Genomic DNA, 18377 nt, shown 5'->3' on the forward strand with positions numbered 1-18377 from the left:
AGGAAAAGTAGTATAGCCACATTAATTACAATCTGGGAAATAAGAGGAAAAGCCCTATTCTTAATCTCCCCTAACAAAATTGCTGATAGATTTGTATATATCTGATTTTTTTCAAATTTGTGTTTATGTGGTTAAAATTACATATCCTGCTTTCTTCCACGTAATATGTCATTTTATGACTAGTACTTTAAATGGCTGCATAATAATCTATTAGTTGCAGGAACTTTTGGCCCTGTTGTATGCACAGTGTTGTGAAAAGTGGATGGTACCTTGTTTCTGAAAAATAGGACTCAAGAAAAAATAGTTATTCTAATAAAATAAAATTGCTTTATCACATGGATTTTACTAAGTAGGAGAACCATAACCTTCTTAATTTAAGGTCAGTGCCTTTTTATTTTCATTTATAAACCTGAAACCTGAGGAAGTTGGTTGTCAGTTGAGAGTAATACACCATGTGTCAGCTATGTATTTTGGAGAAGTTATAAACAGAAGTTAAATACCTGCTTATTTGGAGAATTATTGTCATGAAACTTTTCTTTCTTTTATAGATTATGGAGCTTTGTGGTGCAACAAGGCTTGGTTATTTTGGAAGAAGTCAGTTCTATATTGCTTTGAAACTTGTAGCTGTTGCCCAGTCTGGTTTCCCTTTAAGAGTGGAAAGTATAAATACAGGTAAATATGGACTATATTAGTAGCTGAAATGAAAATAGATTTCTGATCACAAATGAAATAAAGTTAGTAGAGTTGTTGAGTCTTCTGATATTTTAGTGGCATTTGTGACCGTAAGTGTCATGGCTTTATTCTTACTATGCTTTTTTCATTTGTGAATATTAGAAAAATCTCTTTCTTAAACCTGTTCTGGTATGTGTGTACTTAATACATATTTGATGATAATATAAAAATTATTAAAAGTGGTGATTTTTCAGAATTAATTCACTAATAGTTGCTTAGAAAGAGTTTAGGGGCATAATTTTATCAAAGTAAATGATGAATTATAGTGACTGACCACCTTCTTATATGCCTTCCTTATATTCTTCTTTTCTAATAAGTATAAAACTACATAATACTTCGTGTTTTTTTTTGTTTGGGAAGGCTGTGCATTTGAAATTAGACAATGTTAAAATATTGGCAGACTAAAACCTATGTACAGACAGCTGAGTACCTTGTAAGTGTCACCTAGGATAATTAGTTTTTCTGTGATTGGGAGGCTTATTGATGCTGAAGTCAGTGGAAATTCTATAAAGGTAGGCACTTAAATGCAGAGAGTTCTGTGGTTGTCATAGGGAAAAGAGGAAAGAGAAAACTTGAGGTTTTCTGTAATGTTAGAATTTTTATAGTTTTAAGCACCAAGTTCAGTTTATTAGTCAGTGTGAGGTTTTCATTGTGGACCTCTGTTTTGCCACACATCATTCTTCTAGAATTGAGAGTTTACATTCTTTTCAGGTAATTTTGAATTCTTTTATATAAATACTGAATAAGCTTAGTAGTTCCCCTCCTTAGTATGGAGATTCAAGAGAGATGCAGATAGTCATAGTGGAGGGAAGTGTACTTTCTATTAAAAATTCTGCTCCTGTGTGTGTTGCCTAGTCTAAAAGTATGAGCTATGACTGACCTGCAAAGAAGTTCTCGGTCTTCTTTCTTCTCTGTTTCTTTGAATGTAGGATATCTGCCTGTAGAAATGTCACAAGCCAGACTAAAGTGGATAGCTATCATGCCTTGTACTGTGATGTTGGTAGGGGGACAGTAAAATATTTTCAGGACTTTGTGCCATGAAATGTCTAGATTAATCTAGTCTCAATCTAGTGACATATTCTCTGCTTTACTTACAGCTCTAACATCTTAAGAGAATCAGTATGAGTAGAAAAGAAATAGCCTAGGCTTTCAGGTCACACTGCCCTGAGTTCAGACTGTCAGTTACTGTCAGTGACCTTGGCATCTTGTTGCCTCAGTTGCAAGCATAGAGTCAGACAGGACATTTATTATAGCTATTGTTAGTGCCTTTAGAAGGACAGTTTAGTGTTACTACTACTTTCTAGGTTAGAGTCTCCCTAAACAGTCTAAGGGAGGTGGTCTAAATATAGTGATAAACATAGGTGTCTGCTGTGTCTGTATTCATTTTTGTAAAAATTCCTTCTGATATCTAATCCATATTGCAGTTTTAATGAGTGCTCTTTTTCATTTTAAAGTAATAATTATTTCTGTGGTTAACAGTAAAGGACCTTCCTCTGCCAAGATTTGTTGCTTCAAAGAATGAACAGGAATCTCGCCATGCAGCCTCATATTCTTCAGATTCTGAAAATCAAGGGTCTTATTCTGGTGTAATTCCTCCACCACCTGGCAGGGGACAAGTGAAAAAAGGATCTGTAAGCCATGATACTGTCCAGCCTCGTACATCTGCAGATCAGCAGGTAATCATGTGCCTGAACTTGTTATCAGTTGATGGCCTGTGTAGATGTTTACACTAAAGCATTTATTGAGTGCTTTATTAATGAACATGTTACCTTAAAAAAATTTAAGTCTTAATAATACTCTTTCTAGGAACCTGCATCCCCCGTAGTTTCACCCCAGCAGTCCCCACCAACTTCTCCACACACATGGAGGAAGCACAGCCGTCACCCCAGTGGGGGAAATAGCGAGAGGCCTCTTACAGGACCTGGGCCATTTTGGTCTCCCTTTGGTGAAGCACAATCAGGTATTTGGAAATTCTTTAGAAGTGACGGTTATATATTAAGGGTGGTAAATTGAAGGAAACTTGGTAATATTCCTTTAAGAGTTGCCTCCAAGGCAATTTTTAATTATAAATTAAGTATCTTAATTAGAAGCAAAAGCCAACCATGAACGTTTGTAAGCAGATACATCACTTTGAACAATGGTAATTGCATTTACGTATACATATGAGGCTTAGACAAAAGTTTATAGATACCAGATTCTCTGAAGGGGAAACAAATAAATGATGATTTCCCAGAATATAAGGTATATATTCTGTTAGTTCCAGTTATTGACAAGGAAAGCACAATAACAATTTAAAAGATTTAAATGAGGTATAATTTTAAGCTGACCGAAGAGATTCACCTGGGAAATCGTTAACATTTCTTTGAAGTCGAAGTTAGAGTTCAAAGAAAACATTTATAATATGTGTATGGAGAGTTATAGTAAAAACCTGGTAACTGTTTTTTCTCCGGAAGTGAGCCAACACGTGTACCCATTCTCCTTTTAGGTTCTTCTGCTGGTGACGCCGTGTGGTCAGGGCATTCTCCACCTCCACCGCAAGAAACCTGGGTCAGTTTTGCAGATACTCCACCAACCAGTACTCTTTTAACCATGCATCCTGCTTCTGTCCAGGTGTGACATTTTATTGGTATTGCATTTTTATTTGCTTCATTCAGAGTATTGCTGCAGTCACTTTTTTTTTTTGCTATTGTGAATTTTGTAAATGTAAGTTCACTCTTTATAGAACACGGAATTCTGCTCGGTGTCTTAAAGTCTGTTATCATTGGAATGTTTCACTAAAAGTTTTGGCTGATTTTCTTTCTAACTGTTCAACGAAGTTTTGAAAGTTTTCTGCCCCTAGGAATATATTTGCCTGGCTTTCTTAGCACATTTTTCGTAACTTTCTGTTGCTTACATATTGCTATCATTCTACGCACTTAATATAACCATTGTGCAGAAACATTCAGTAATCTGATTATAACAAATATGTGGTTTGCTGATGACTTTGTGAAGACTTCTTATATTTTAAACATCCACAAAAAGTAAGTTTTAATTTCAAAGATAAATAACCTAGCAATCTTTGTCCGTATAATCATATAGATAGATACTGTACTGAGGAAAAAAATGTTTCATTACAGGACCAGACAACAGTACGAACTGTAGCATCAGCTACAACTGCCAATGAAATTCGTAGGCAATCCAGTAGTTATGATGATCCCTGGAAAATAACAGATGAACAAAGACAGTATTATGTAAATCAGTTTAAAACCATTCAGCCTGATCTAAACGGATTTATTCCAGGTGAGTTGTTAAAAACAGAAATTCTTCTGGATGGGACAGGACAAAGTCTCAGTTTCATAATTTCAAAGACATGGTTTTATTGGTCAGAGATTATAAAAGATAATTCTCAAATTGTCTAAAAAGAGTTTATAATCACTGGAGAAAAAAACATGACATACACATATTAAGGTTACCTTGTTTCCAATGAAAAAAGCCTTAAGACTCTTAACGTCACATTTTATTCTTGGGTCTGTAAGTTCAGAATAACATTAAACAACACTGTTTTAATATTTCAGGATCTGCAGCTAAAGAGTTTTTTACAAAATCAAAACTTCCTATTCTTGAACTTTCTCACATTTGGTAAGTGTGGTGTATCACTTCAGTTGGGTAATATGGGTTGTTTCAAAGGAGTTTCCAGCAGGTAGATTTTTGAATCTTAAAAAATAAACTATTAGAGTAACCTTTTCAAGAATGTTCTCAAAGAACTCAGTATTGCCTTAAAATGGTCAGCTTCTGTCTCACTCTCTGGAAAAGAAATAAGTGATGCCAGTACAGTAGTTCTTCAAAAAGAGCTAAAATTCTTTAAGCTGTAGCCGCTATTTCTCGTTGGTAGCATAATGCATGGAATAAAAGCTAGTTGGTTCATCCATGGTTATATGTAACCCATTTGGTTTTTAACAAGCTTATATCTATTACGTATTACCTACACCATTCGCTCTACCTATACCTGTACTAAGCCATGAGCTTAAGAACAGTGCTTATCTCCCACTTAAATCCAAACTAAGATTCGGGATAGCTGCTACGTAGTTGGAATTAGTCAGTCAAAACAAATTACAATCACAAATTACTTTTTAAAAACAATTATCAGATAAACATAGATGTTATTTCTACTTTAAATTATTTCATTAGTAGGATTTTTAGTAGCATAGAGTGCTATGGTAGAAGGAAGATAGATAATGCCTAAACTGAAAAATGAAGAACTAGCAATATATACATGCTATTTATAGTGGAAGGCGTTAAATACAAAAGTGGTTGCTTCTGCATCTAGAAAGTGCAGGAATGGGGGGCTGTTTTGTTTTGTTTGTTTTTTTAATATCAAGCCTTGTAATTCTATTGCGTGCTTTAAAGTGGATACATGTAGACCTTTGATAACAACAAAAACAAAGGTTTTTAAAATTTCAGTGACTTATTAAATAAGCCTGCCTTTAAACTAAATCCTGTTACTTAAAAATGCATATGGATTAAAGGTCATTTTTTGGTGATCTTATTTATTTAGGCTGTTTTTTAGCATTTTATTATAAGAGTTTCAAGCATTCAGAAAAGTTTAGGGAATTGTGCCTTGAACACCCATATGACCACTGCCTAGATTCTGCAGCTGAACAGTTTGCTGTATTTGCTTTATTACACTTCTTCCCATCTATGGGATTTTTTAAAATTAATGATTGCACTTTTTCTGGAAAAGGGTTTCTTTTGCTTCTTTTTTGAGACATAAAGGGATCCAAAGCAGGTGATTATATTTATAGTAAGTTTGTCTTCTAGGGAACTTTCAGACTTTGATAAAGATGGAGCATTGACACTGGATGAGTTTTGTGCTGCTTTTCATCTGGTAGTTGCTAGGAAGAATGGCTATGACTTACCAGAAAAACTTCCTGAAAGCCTAATGCCCAAACTGATTGATTTGGAGGACTCAGCAGGTAAGATCGGGAGCTGAAGGGACCTGGTTGCAGGCCTTGATAAACACACCACTTGATTCTTTTTTTTTTTAAGATTTTATTTATTTGAGAGAGAGAGAGTGCAAGTAGGGGTTGAGGGAGATAATCTCAAGCAGATTCTGTGCTGACTGCAAAGCCCATTGCAGGGCCAGTCCCACGACCCCAAGATGATGACCTGAACCAAAACCAGGAGTCGGATGCTCAACCGACTGAGCCATCCAGGCGCCTCAACACGATTCTTAAAGCAAAATCAAGATAGTTGTTAAAACTTAAGAACATCGACATTTCATCAAGAGCAAGTAGATTTGCCTTCAGAGTATGCTGTAGAAGCTCACCTTGGATTAATGGTTTGTTTTATTTAGTCAATTTTAATAGGTTTTATTTTCATTTTTTTAAAGATTTTATTTGTAAGAGAGACAGAGCACAAGAAGGGGGAGCGGGAGGCAGAGGGAGAAACAGGCTCCCAATGCGGTACTCGATCCTGGAACCTGGGATCATGACCTGAGCGGAAGGCAGATGCTTAACCGACTGAGCCACCCAGACATCCCTATTTTTAAAGAGATAAATAATATATGCCACTATTTCACTTTAACTTTTGACCGGCATTTCAGTATCTGGTTATTTGCCACCCCTTAAGTTGCATTATATATTGTCTGGGGCAGGCAAGGTAGCCTGTCTGCATTATCAACATTTTTCCATTGAATACATCTTAATTCGTTGAAGGACGATGCCCGGTTTATCGTAAGACCAATGCAATCTGCAGGCATTTTCCTTTCAAAAGCCCAACTCTTTTCTTCTGACTGTGAAGAAATCTGGAAATTTTATGTTTGATTATAGGTAGTGCTATTTTTGTTACCATGTTTACAAGAATGCTTTTGTAATGCCCATATTTCTGGTAGCTTTCTTTAAAAGGAAATAAGAATATAAGAGGTAAAGAAATGAGTAAAATTCAGAATGAATAAAAGGAAATCTTAACATTAAATTGTTAATGAGCATAATTAAAAATTATTGTTTTCAGTTTTCTTATCTCAATTTTCTTTTGGATGTTATGATGGAAGGAATTTTATACTTTTAAAGGAAAAGTTAAAACAGAATTTGGCTCTCAAAAGGGCATTTATCTATTAGGCAGTGTCTGTTTAACCCAGAAAGGCACATGATCTGACCTTATTGCCTAAATTATACAGAAGGAATCACATGCATGTTATTAATGTCATGAAAAGAACAGTATCCTTGGTGTTAGGAATCTGAGTCGGCTTCTAGTTTTGCTAATCATTCCTGTGACCTTGGGCAAGTTCTGACCATTTATTCTATTTTTTTCCTTCTGTTTCTCCACCTGAAATGTGGATTTGATGCCATTCAGGACCTGAATTGTACACTGACTTTTTATCAATGAATAAGTTGATTAAAAACTTTAGCATTGATTTAATGTTTTTTAGAACATTATCCTATGAGAATCCTAGGTTTTTTCTGATCATTTCAGGTAGTTATTAGGTAACCTCTAACTTGAGCTGAAAACTAAGTATTTTTGTTGGTAATTTTGCTTCACAGTAATTTATTTTACCTAATTAAGAAATAAATGAAAAGAATTTTGTCTAGCTTATTTGGTAGTAGCCAAAGCAGAAGAAATTTAGTAGCTACATATTTGGTATTTCGTTTTAAAAATTGGGCCTTGTATCTGGAATTTTTATGTGACTTTAATACTTTGAAAACTGATAGCATACTAATACAAGAAAATAAGTCAAGTTTTCTGTTATGTTATTCTCTAGAGACTTGTCTGAACCTGTTATCTGTTGCATTCAGATTGGTAAATCTGGCTATTGCATGTAGTCAGTGGAATTTCTTTTTTGCTTTTTTGTTTTGTTTTTAAAGATTTTATTTATTTGAGAGAGAGAGAGAGAGAGCTCATGAGTGGGGGGAGAGGGGAAAAGGGAGAGGGAGAAGCAGACTCCCGGCTGAACAGGGAGCCAGCTGCCTGGGCTCCTGGTTTCTATCCCAGGACCCTAAGATCATGACCTGAGCCAAAGGCAGACACTTTAACTGGCTGAGCCACCTAGGCACCCCATTGTGTTTTTTTTTGTTTTTTTTAAACTGGATCTTTTTTTTTTTTTTAAAGATTTTATTTATTTATTCATGAGAGACAGAGAGAGAGAGGCAGAGGGGGAGAAGCAGGCTCCCAAGGAGCAGGGAGCCCGATGTGGGACTCGATCCCAGGATCCTGGGATCATGACCTGAGCCGAAGGCAGACGCTTAACCATCTGAGCCACCCAGGTGCCCTGTTTTTTGTTTTTAATTTAAATAAATTCTGGTTTTTCCTAAACTTGATCTACTGCCTGAATTTTAAGGCTCATGACTGAAGAATTTCTTTTTTGGGCATTTGTTTTTTTATACCTGTTAAATCTGTTTAGCAAAGAGACACTGGTTTTTTGCCTGCATTTATCTGTACACTATTGCTCTAATTATAGGTTTCAAAGAATCAAATAGTTTTTTCCCATTCCAACATAATATTATATGGTTTTCTGATCAAATTTATTATAAACGTTTGGCTACACAATATTAAATTCAGATCTGCTTTGCCTACTTATAAATGATAAATTTGGAATTCTGTTAATTTTGGGGTGGGAAAAACTGATTAATCTTTTTTCACCTACATCTAATAAGCCTGAGATTCATAGTACACAACGTCCTTTGAATATAGAAATTGTTGTGTGACACTGTGGATCCATCAGTATCCACAAAAATAATTTAAAATAGGTATGTTTTTAGAAGTTCACTTTAGAAGTTTTAGACATTAAAAGGGAAATACCCAAACAGTTTCTTTTGGCTGATCTGAGAATATATCATATTCTCAAAGCCTCTCTTTGGAGACTTTCGGACTGACAGGCAAAGGTTAGTTTCTGTTTTCTCTGATCTCTTGTAACATCTCCTACATGCTGCTTATTATGGCACACACATCATACCGAATCCTGTTCTTCTTTTTCCTCATTCTACTGCCTCACTGAGCTCTTTATAAAAAAAAAGGAAATGCATCATACTCATTGTAGTATCCTAAGGACTTAGCACTTTGCCAGGCATGTACTAAGTTGGTCAGGAAATAAATACTGAGTGAATTAATGCTAAGTGTGTGCCACTTTTAAAGTACAGTATTTTTTAACACATTTCTGTCTTTGAAATATAGCTGTTACTATAAGTTTGTGATGTTGGGACATACTAAAATATTAGCTCTACAGGTATTCTGTATTGGCAATTTAAATAACTTATCAAAAAATAAATAATGAATAGTGGTGACTTGAGTTCCAGCCACTTGGAGCAACCAAGCTAAGCTTTCTGTAGGCATGCAAACATGGCTTTGGGGACATATGGTAATTTTTCCAAAATTATTTGACCAGGTTTACGGGATTAAATAGCAGATAAAACAGAATAACTAGTGATCATAGGTAGAGTGCTTATTTGGGCCTGAATTAAAATACTTATTATTTAACATCAGCACTGAATTTGGCAGCTAGAGTTAAGTATAGAGGGAAACTTTTGTTTTTATTGTCTTACCAAAAAAGCATCCAAAAATTCATCTATGGAAACACCTTTCTGAAGCTGTTATTCAGGGAAGAATGTTCATCTTCTAAGAATGGTTATCTACTTAAAAAAAAAAGATTAAAGTGACCTGCTAACCTTCCACAACACTATATCTTAAAAGGACAAAACCAAACATACTGCAATGCTGTATACCTCAAACTCAATCCACAGAGATTCTTCTTTGGAGCACAGTTGCTATTTGACATATAGCTTTTGTGATTATTTGGTAAATCTCTCTTAAACTAGCCTGGAGGATCCAAGGCGAGTAGTAACCAAATCAGTCTTGTTTATTATATCTCAGCACCTAGCAGGGTGCAAGCTGAGTATATAAGTAGGCGTTCGCATTTTTGAAATGACTAAATGGCTGAGCCACTTGTTTTTAAAACTGTTTCCTGTCTTCATAACACACTACCCATGAGCAGTTCAGTAATATCTGCTTGAGATGCTCAGAGCCAGAGAGGAATTGTTCCCTAGTCCTCCGTCATCAGTTCTTCACATAGTAAATTTGAGCATGTGTCATTGTTGCTGATATGGTACATAGCATGGATCCCCAAACTCCTAGCAGTACTTCTAATAGGAATATTTTTAAAAGCCATAGACTTTTTATGAGTAGTTTACCAAAAATCCATATTTGAGACTAGCTTGATGCTAAATCACTGTTGAGTTTTCTGTTCATCCAGAAACTTTTAACATAAAAAAGCCAACACAAATAATACATGCAGATAACTGTTTTCACTAAGTACAATCACACTATATAGCCTTAATTTTTTTATAGTGTTGAACATCTTTATACTTTGTCACATATAGGACTGTCACATTCTTTATCATACAGTGTATTCCATAATATAGATGTGCCTTAATTTAAGCAGTGTCTTGATGGATTTTTGGGTAGTTTCTTAACTTTAACTTTAAAACAGCACTGTAAGAAAAAAAATACATATATCTTTATTTTATATAAAGAATTCTAAGTCTTTATTTTTGAAAATTCACTCTTCCAAGTGCCTTTAGTTGAGAGGAAAAATAATGAAAATATGCACTACTAATATTCATCATCAACTTTACACTTAAGGAACCACACACACACACACAAACATTCTTAACACTGGTTTCATTTCTTTCCAGATAGTTGGGTGTTGTAGCTGAAAAATCAGGACAATTATAAATATTGGCAAAAATGCACCATTTAATGAAATTGGTCAAAATAATTAGAACTCCTCAAATTCCTGGCAAAGATATTAACAAGACTAGGTAGTATTTGAAGGAGAAAATTTCTACAAGGATGACCCAATAGGGGCTTTAAAAGACTATGGTTTACATATCAGGGGATTCATAATAGTCCTTGGGAATAACTACTGATGCTTTTAATTATTTTTTGTAAAAAGGACAAATTTTGTATTTTTTCTTTACAATTGTGCTGCAAAACTCAAAAGTGAAGTGAAGGACATCTGTCTTCCTCTGTTAGAAAGAGAACTCCATGGAAATAAATGGGAGCTTTGTCATCTTTCTCAATATTGTATCTTTATTTACTGTGTTTAGGTACAGGCCTTCTGTTAAATGCTCGCTGATTGAATTCTTATTTTTATTAATTTTGCCACTAAATTATACCCCAAAATTGTAACATCTTTTATTCTTTGGTCTTTATACTCAGTTTTACAATTTTCTGTGTAAAGTTTTAAAAACAAAGCCTTAATTAAGTTATTTTTCATTATGAAATTCTAATTATCTTAAGTGGATTAACGTTAAGTGGGCTTTTTCCATTTTAAGCTGTACTTGGATAATGAGACTCTCTTATCTGTAGATAATAATCTTTAGTATAGTAGCTGAGTCAAATAATAGTTCCCATAAAATGCTGACCAATACTGCAAAAAAAAAAAAAAAGTTAACAGGCTACAATTTAATTAGGATCTTGGGTGAATGTTTTGTTTCTTTCAAACCTTGTTACATATATTTACCTTCACTTTTTAAAAAAAAATCCTTGAAATAAAATTGAGAAACTTCTGCGTAGACTGTATAAAGTTCTGCTTACTCAATAAGTTTCCGTTTTGTGGAGTGTTGAAAATTAAAATTAATTTTGCATATAGAATGTAGTTTTTGATGGATGTGATACCATTCAAAACAAAGCATATCTTAAATTCTTTAATTTCTTTTTGGAGTTTCATTGCTTATCCCAATCTTTTTTTTTTTAAGATTTATTTATTTGAGAGAGAGACACAGAACGAGTGCGTGAGAGAGAGAGAGCAAGCATGAGGGTGGGGAAAGGGAGAAGGAGAGGTAGTGCTTGACTCCCCACTGAGCAGGGAGCCTGACCCAAGGGCTCGATCTCAGGACCCCGAGATCATGACCTGAGCCCCTGAAATGAAGGCAGATGCTTAACTGACTGAGTCACCCAGGCACCCCTGCTTATCCCTGTCTTTTAAGTATAAATGAAAAAGGTACCGTTAGTAGTTTTCCTTGAAGACTTAAAATTTATCCACATCTGTTTATTTTTTATTTTAAGAACTTTTTGGGTAAGCATAGTATTCACATTTCAAATAAAACATGTAGTTGCTTTTGCTTTTTATAAAGCTATTAAATGGGTTAGCATCTTCGATTGAGGCTTCATGATTGAAGAATTCTTCCTAGATGTATTTTGCTACTTGAAAGCAAAATAAGTTTTAAACTGTAAGACTTTAGGGAGTGTATATATTTCTATAAGATTAGTAATAGCTGGCAGTCATTTTTGAAACAATGCTAGCATGTTGAGTGTAATACTGAGAAAATAAACCTAGAATAAAACTGATGCTCTTGTAAGAAAGAGGTTGTTCAGCAGGTACACTATACTAAACTGAATCTGGCAACTTTTCAGAATCTTTGGAGGCTAGAAGGATGAAAACTACTGACTGTTTTTATTTTATAGTGTGATCCTGAAAATGCATTGTGCACTCCTTTAATATTACCATTTCTAACTTTAAATGTAGATTGATAGTATGTCAGTGTGATCACACTGGGTTGTGTCTTCCAGACACACTTTTATTCATGGAGATACTTTTTGCATAAAAGCCCTTTCAGGGTTTACATTAACAAATAATTTAGGCTCATGCTCTTCTTTTTCAGCCCTGATGCTCTGATGATGTCAGGGGCAGAGCAGAACCGTCAGGAGGGAGGCAGGGTTGACACAGTGTTCCAGCAGGAGGCTAGGTTGGAACACTGAATCAGGTAAGAGTAAAACTACACCCCTGCCTCCATAAGGATACAGTCTCAAAGACTAACTGCTGTGGGTGGGCATGAAGCTCTTTGTTCGAGTTTATAGGGAGCCAGGTTGAAGGAGGTGCAGTTTATTTACACACCTGATTCTTCTCCTCGGACTCATGACTATTAGGACATTACCTTTCTAGAACATAGGCTCTTTTTCTACTACCATTTGTTGTTCTATATGTGAAGCAGGAAAGAAGCAATGTGTAATTTTGTGAATTTATTCCAGAAGTAATTTTTGGATCTCCTAGGACAGTTATTTTTCAAGCTTTTAGTCTTAGGACCCCTTTACATTCTTAAAAATTATTGTGGACCACAAAGAGCCTCTGTTGACGTGGATTAGATCTATCAGTAGTTACCCTATTTAAAAAAATAGTTACCCTATTAGATTAGATATTACCCTATTAGATTAGATAAATTTTATGCTTTATTTTAAAATAATAATAGTAAACTTTTTATATATTAACAGATAATTTTAAGAAAATAACTGTATTCTCCAAAACTAAAAAATAATCATTATAAAAAGGGTGACATTGTTTTACATCTTTGCAAATCTTTTAGTATCTCGGTTAATAGAAGACAGCTAGATTGTCATGTTTAGTCCTGCATTCAGTCTGTTAGATCGGTTATTTCATTTGAAGTGTATCAGGATTTGGCAAACTAAGTGCTGAGGACCAAATCCAGTCCCCTTAGTACAGCCCACAGACGGAGTGGTGGTAGTTGTGTTGTTTTTAATCACTGGGGGGAAAAAACAGTATTTCATGACACATGAGAATTCTATGAAATGCAAATTTAATTTCCATAAATGAAATTGTGTTCCCTAAATGGAACACAAACCAAGCTCATTCCTTCCCGAATTATTGATGGCTGCTTTTGCACTGTGACAGTTGAACAGTCGCAGCAGAGACCATCTAGGCAGCCTGCAAAGCCTCAAACATGTACTATCTGGCGCTTTGTAGAAAAAGGTTGCCAGTCTCTAGTACATGAAGGAAATGTGGCCTCAATGGTAAAAGGGAGGACTCTTTTCAGATAATTACAGATATTCTTTGGTATTACCCCCAAACTCAACAGATGGTAATTTCTTAAACGTTGATTTCTTTGTGAAAGCTGAAACCATATTAATGAATTGTTTGTACTGTTACATTAAAATCCATAGGTCTGTCTTGCACTTTGAATATACTTTGAATGAATCCTTTACCCCATGCATGATTTTGTATCATAGTGCATTGATTGCTTGTAAAATATCAGTTCATTGAATTATACAAATCTTTGAAACATTGGGACATTTTATTATAAAATATCAAAAACATTTTTGTTAATATAACCTATCTTCTCAAAGAAGTATTGGGAAGTTCTTGAGAGTATGGACATGCCTACACATTTTCCAAAATTCCTATTTTCGCTGAAAGCTCAAACTTTGTCATTTATAACAAGTACTGAAGACATTTGGTTTCCTTGAAATAACAGGCTCACTAAATTCATTTTTGAGAAAATGCCTGCCTAATACCCAAGTCTGAATAATTATAGTTTATCAGCTGTTCTTTCAAGAAAAATGGTGTTCCATGAAAAAAGTGGCCTGTTCAGCTGACAGTTGAATCACACAAGTATCTTTCCTTGAGACAACCATGATCCTTGCTGTGAAGCAGTGCTTTATATATATTTCCCCTTTTTGCCATAGAGTATTAAGAGGATGTGTTTTCAGAGTTGAGGTTTAATAAAAATAATTTTTACTGTGATAATTGTGAGCATTCTTCAGTGAAGTTGCCATGCATGTTTTTTATTTTAACTGGAATGTGTGGGGGTGAAGAACATAACAACTAATATATTTTGGTGCCACTGCCTTGATTCTTGCTGATAAGCCAGAAGTTTTACCCACCATTGCTTTTGCATCATTGTAGGTGCCAACACAGAAAAAAAGCATTATTATCATTACAAAAGCCACTTTGACTTTTCAGACCCCCCTAAAAGAGTCTTCGGGACCCCCAGGAGTCCATGGACCACAGTTTGAGAACTGCTACTCTAGGAAAATAACTCTTAGCTAATGATGAAGTGCAATTATTTGGGTGAATCATGGTTTACTTCTCAGCTTCAAGCAGCTGGACCCACTGCAACTTTGTACCAGTGAATTAGAGGTTCCCACAATCTACCCCAAATTGTAACTGCCCTGAGGTGGGGTGGGGTACTATCTGATCCTAGATTTAAAAGTGGAAGACTGACAGGAGAAAGGTCTAGAAAGCCAAACCAGGGCCCCAGTTTGCCCTAAGGTGACATTTGAATCTTAATCTATACAGTCTGACTTTAATTAGGTTCTTTTGAAAATTAGTTTTTTTATGTAGTTAATACTATTTTAATTCTATTTTTCTTTATATGAATACCTGCTTTGGGTAATCTCTTACAGACATTTCTTCATTCACCACCTTCATTTCACTTTCAGTAAACATCATCAAATTTATAGCCATTATCTTCCTTTTCTTAACTTCCTTTCCCTTGGTTATCATAGAAAAAAACCCCATAATTTTCATTCACAGCGAAAACCACAAGCTACCCCCGTGAGGGATTTACTGCTGCTATTTATTGTAAATAATTTTTTCATTAGTCTTTCTCTAAGAGTCTTCATTGACTATTATCGGAAGCATCGGTTCTATACCACTCTGACGCATTTATTGAGAAAGGGATTGGATTAAGAAAAAAAGAGCAACTGTTCTTGATCTTAGAAAACAAAAATTTATCAAGATACGATGCTGGACTGTAAATTAGAACTCACAGTGTGATAGGACTATGAAGAAGTTATGTCAGGATAAGTAGATGGGGGAAGTATTTTGAGATAGACATGTTAACACAAATAGGGCAAAGAGAAATTTTGAGAACTTTTTCAAAATACCAATAGGTAATTTTTGTTTTAGGAAAGTAGCAGTAAAGGAGAATGAATTTAAAATGAAGGAGAACCTGAAAGGAACTCAGATAAATACTTGAGTGCACAGTATGTATTAGGTCCTAGTATGTGTTAAGCACTAAAATGTAAAGAATTTACTTATGAATGGCTTGAAATGTAAAAACCTTTACAGTGCTAAATTATTATATGGCTATCTATTTAGGAATTTTAAGTACAGTGCTAACATTTAATGGCAAATGTCTTTCTTTCTGATGGAGAAACTTAGGTGCTATTTTATTCAACTTGCCCATGGTTAAACAGTGGGATAGTGACAGATTTTAGAATCATATTTTTGATACAGGTTTTCAATAGATTAGGTATTCCCCATTAGTTTGGCAGTTTATGTGATTTCCAGACTGGGGTTGTATTCCAGGCCATGTAAAATTTGGGAAGAGTGGATTGAGAATTTACTTACCATTAAAATTCCTTCTGTTTTTACATTGTAATGATAAAAGTTGGCTCATTCACTTTGCTCTTTGTCCATGCCTGGGACTCTTCCTTTCCTTTTGCTGTCTGCCTTGCCGATAGTCTGCTGCTTTTTGGTAACAGGAGATTTGTAGAGAAAATGTGAGCGAATTAGTTATAAATCAGCTGTTCCCAAATTATATTCCAAGGGAATATGGAGGGATTTTGATTGATAAAAAAGGTTTGTGTTTGGGGAAAAACTGATTTAAATAAAGTTTATTTGCTCTAGGACATCACAAGTCTTCGATATACAGATATGCATGAGGATCCAACAGGGAATTGGAACGTCCCCACATTTATTTGAACAGAAAGCCTAATTTTTTAAAGCACCTAATGATTAATTCCATGAAATACACTTTGGGAACTGGTATAAGATTATTAGAAAATGATTCACAGCATGTGCTGTATTGCATTATTGTTACGTGTAACACTCTTTTTCTGTTTATGTCTAATTGGATTTTATTTTCATGGAAAGCTATGGTTTCAAGTAGATAGTAAGTAACAGGAATAAGTATTGCGTGATTGTTTGATTGTTAAAATGTTTATTTGGGGAACATAAGAAAAGGAAAGTCAGACTATAAATTACTACTTGTGAAATGTTCTGTTAGCTTTTTTTTTATAAGTAAATATTTTAAACTAAAATATATTGTTTATAGAGAATTTCTCTATTTTTAAATTGCAGACGTTGGGGATCAGCCAGGTGAGGTAGGTTATTCAGGCTCTCCTGCAGAAGCACCTCCAAGCAAGTCTCCATCAATGCCGTCACTAAACCAGACTTGGCCTGAGTTGAATCAGAGCAGTGAGGTTAGCAGAGCTTCCCTTTTCTTTACTAACTTAAATTGTTTTAAGGTAAGAAGTTCTAGACAGAGTAATTTCAGCATATAACTTTTGGTATGCATGCATAGTTGAGAGAACATACCCAATATGACTGTGATAAATGTTTATAATTATGTGACTGAGGTTTTCAAAGTACTTTTTCATAATAAATACTGTCGTTTGGTTTCCAGCACTCATTGCTGCTAAAATCTTGTGAGTTAGATGGGGCAGACACACGAAGTCAATAAAAAGGGGTGGATATCTTGGCCAAAATATCTCATAGCCAATGAGGGACTAGAGCTAAGCTTTAAACACAGATCCTTTGACATTCAGTCAACTACGGTGCCCACCATATCACACTGCCTTCTCATTCCTGTAAGCAAGGTATGTGATAATACATTTGGAATCTTAGCATTGGAAGTGGTGTGTGAGAAGTCACTAATCCAGCTTTCCACGTGAAAAATGCATTTTATACAACCCAGGCTATTTATAATAATTTAGTTCTTTTTTTTTTTTTGGCAATACAAAATGGAATGATTTCACTGTTAAATGAGTGGTTAAAGAAAAGTTGTGTAAGACCAAGCACAGCATGCAAAATGGAATTTGAGATGAATACACTGCTCCCCTATCACTTTGGAACTCCATTATAGAAATCAATAGAAGTAGGGCCGCTCTGATTAGAAAGAGATTGCCTGAGGCCCCCAGGCTGTTAAACCTTAGTGCTCTGTAGAACTCCTATGAAAACCCTTGTTCAGGTCGTTAGAGCAGTTTTGTGAACAAGTTACTTCTTTCCTTATAGTTTTTAATATCACCTTTATAGTGCTACAAATCTAAAAGTTTGTTGACTTCCAGGAAAAAATTCTAAGCTTGCTATACTTTCCATGTATTTTAAAGGCTGAAAAGCACTGGAGTAAGGCGACACTAGTTAATTTTGGACAGTTGAAAAGCAGAGAAGTAACTGGCCAGTTTAAAGTACTTGCTGTTGCTTTAGGACATGATCACAGATACTGGTGTCTGAGACATTATGACATACTTACAAAACAACCATTTAAGTGTTTTCTTAGAGGGAAGAGTTAAGCTTTAAAAGAATTTACTAGTAGAGAGGCTTTATAGAGAGTAGGATCAGTTTTCTTGAAATCACTAATTTTTGCTGCATTTTTTCATTTGTCATTTTTTTAAAAGCACTATCAGATTAAGAATATTTATATTCCCTTGATATCAGTTCATAAATAAAAGCAACTCTAAGAAGCAGCTCAATTCCAAAGCCCATCTTCATTCTAAGTAAAATTGCGATGTGATCATTCAAGCCTAGGAATGGCTTCCCTTCCAAATTCTGATTCCAGTAGTTGCATTTTCCCTTGAAATATTCCTAGCAAGTTTCATTTTGTAGTACTTGCTAAAAAAGTCATGAATGTCATAATATTTTTTTACTATATGTGGAAAACCAGAATGTTAATAAAACTAACATTGATTTTGAGACCTTTCAACAATAATATTTATAAAAAATACCTACTTAGGATATGGCATTTACATTATATTTTAACTTTCTACCACAAAGCACTAACACTCTTTCAGCAAATACTTATTCAGCGCCTGTGAATATGGAGCCGGCACTGGATAACACTAATAATAATCCCTAACATCTGTCGAGCACCTTTGAT

The 18377-nt window shown here is 34.8% G+C and overlaps 1 protein-coding gene across 5 annotated transcripts in view; it reads left to right on the top strand.

Moving 5' to 3' along the window:
* Positions 1–18377, top strand: part of REPS1 (RALBP1 associated Eps domain containing 1) — an 86985-nt gene that overhangs the window by 47003 nt on the left and 21605 nt on the right. For all 5 annotated transcript variants that reach the window (XM_021693074.1, XM_021693075.1, XM_021693076.1 and 2 more), the window contains exons 2-9: positions 549–672; positions 2212–2408; positions 2539–2692; positions 3218–3342; positions 3849–4011; positions 4287–4350; positions 5530–5684; positions 16583–16704. In XM_021693074.1, coding sequence (XP_021548749.1) covers positions 549–672; positions 2212–2408; positions 2539–2692; positions 3218–3342; positions 3849–4011; positions 4287–4350; positions 5530–5684; positions 16583–16704 — 1104 coding nt within the window. The remainder of the gene's footprint in view (positions 1–548; positions 673–2211; positions 2409–2538; positions 2693–3217; positions 3343–3848; positions 4012–4286; positions 4351–5529; positions 5685–16582; positions 16705–18377) is intronic.

This window comes from Neomonachus schauinslandi, chromosome 8 (assembly GCF_002201575.2).
Source record: "Neomonachus schauinslandi chromosome 8, ASM220157v2, whole genome shotgun sequence".
Lineage (NCBI taxonomy): Eukaryota > Metazoa > Chordata > Mammalia > Carnivora > Phocidae > Neomonachus > Neomonachus schauinslandi.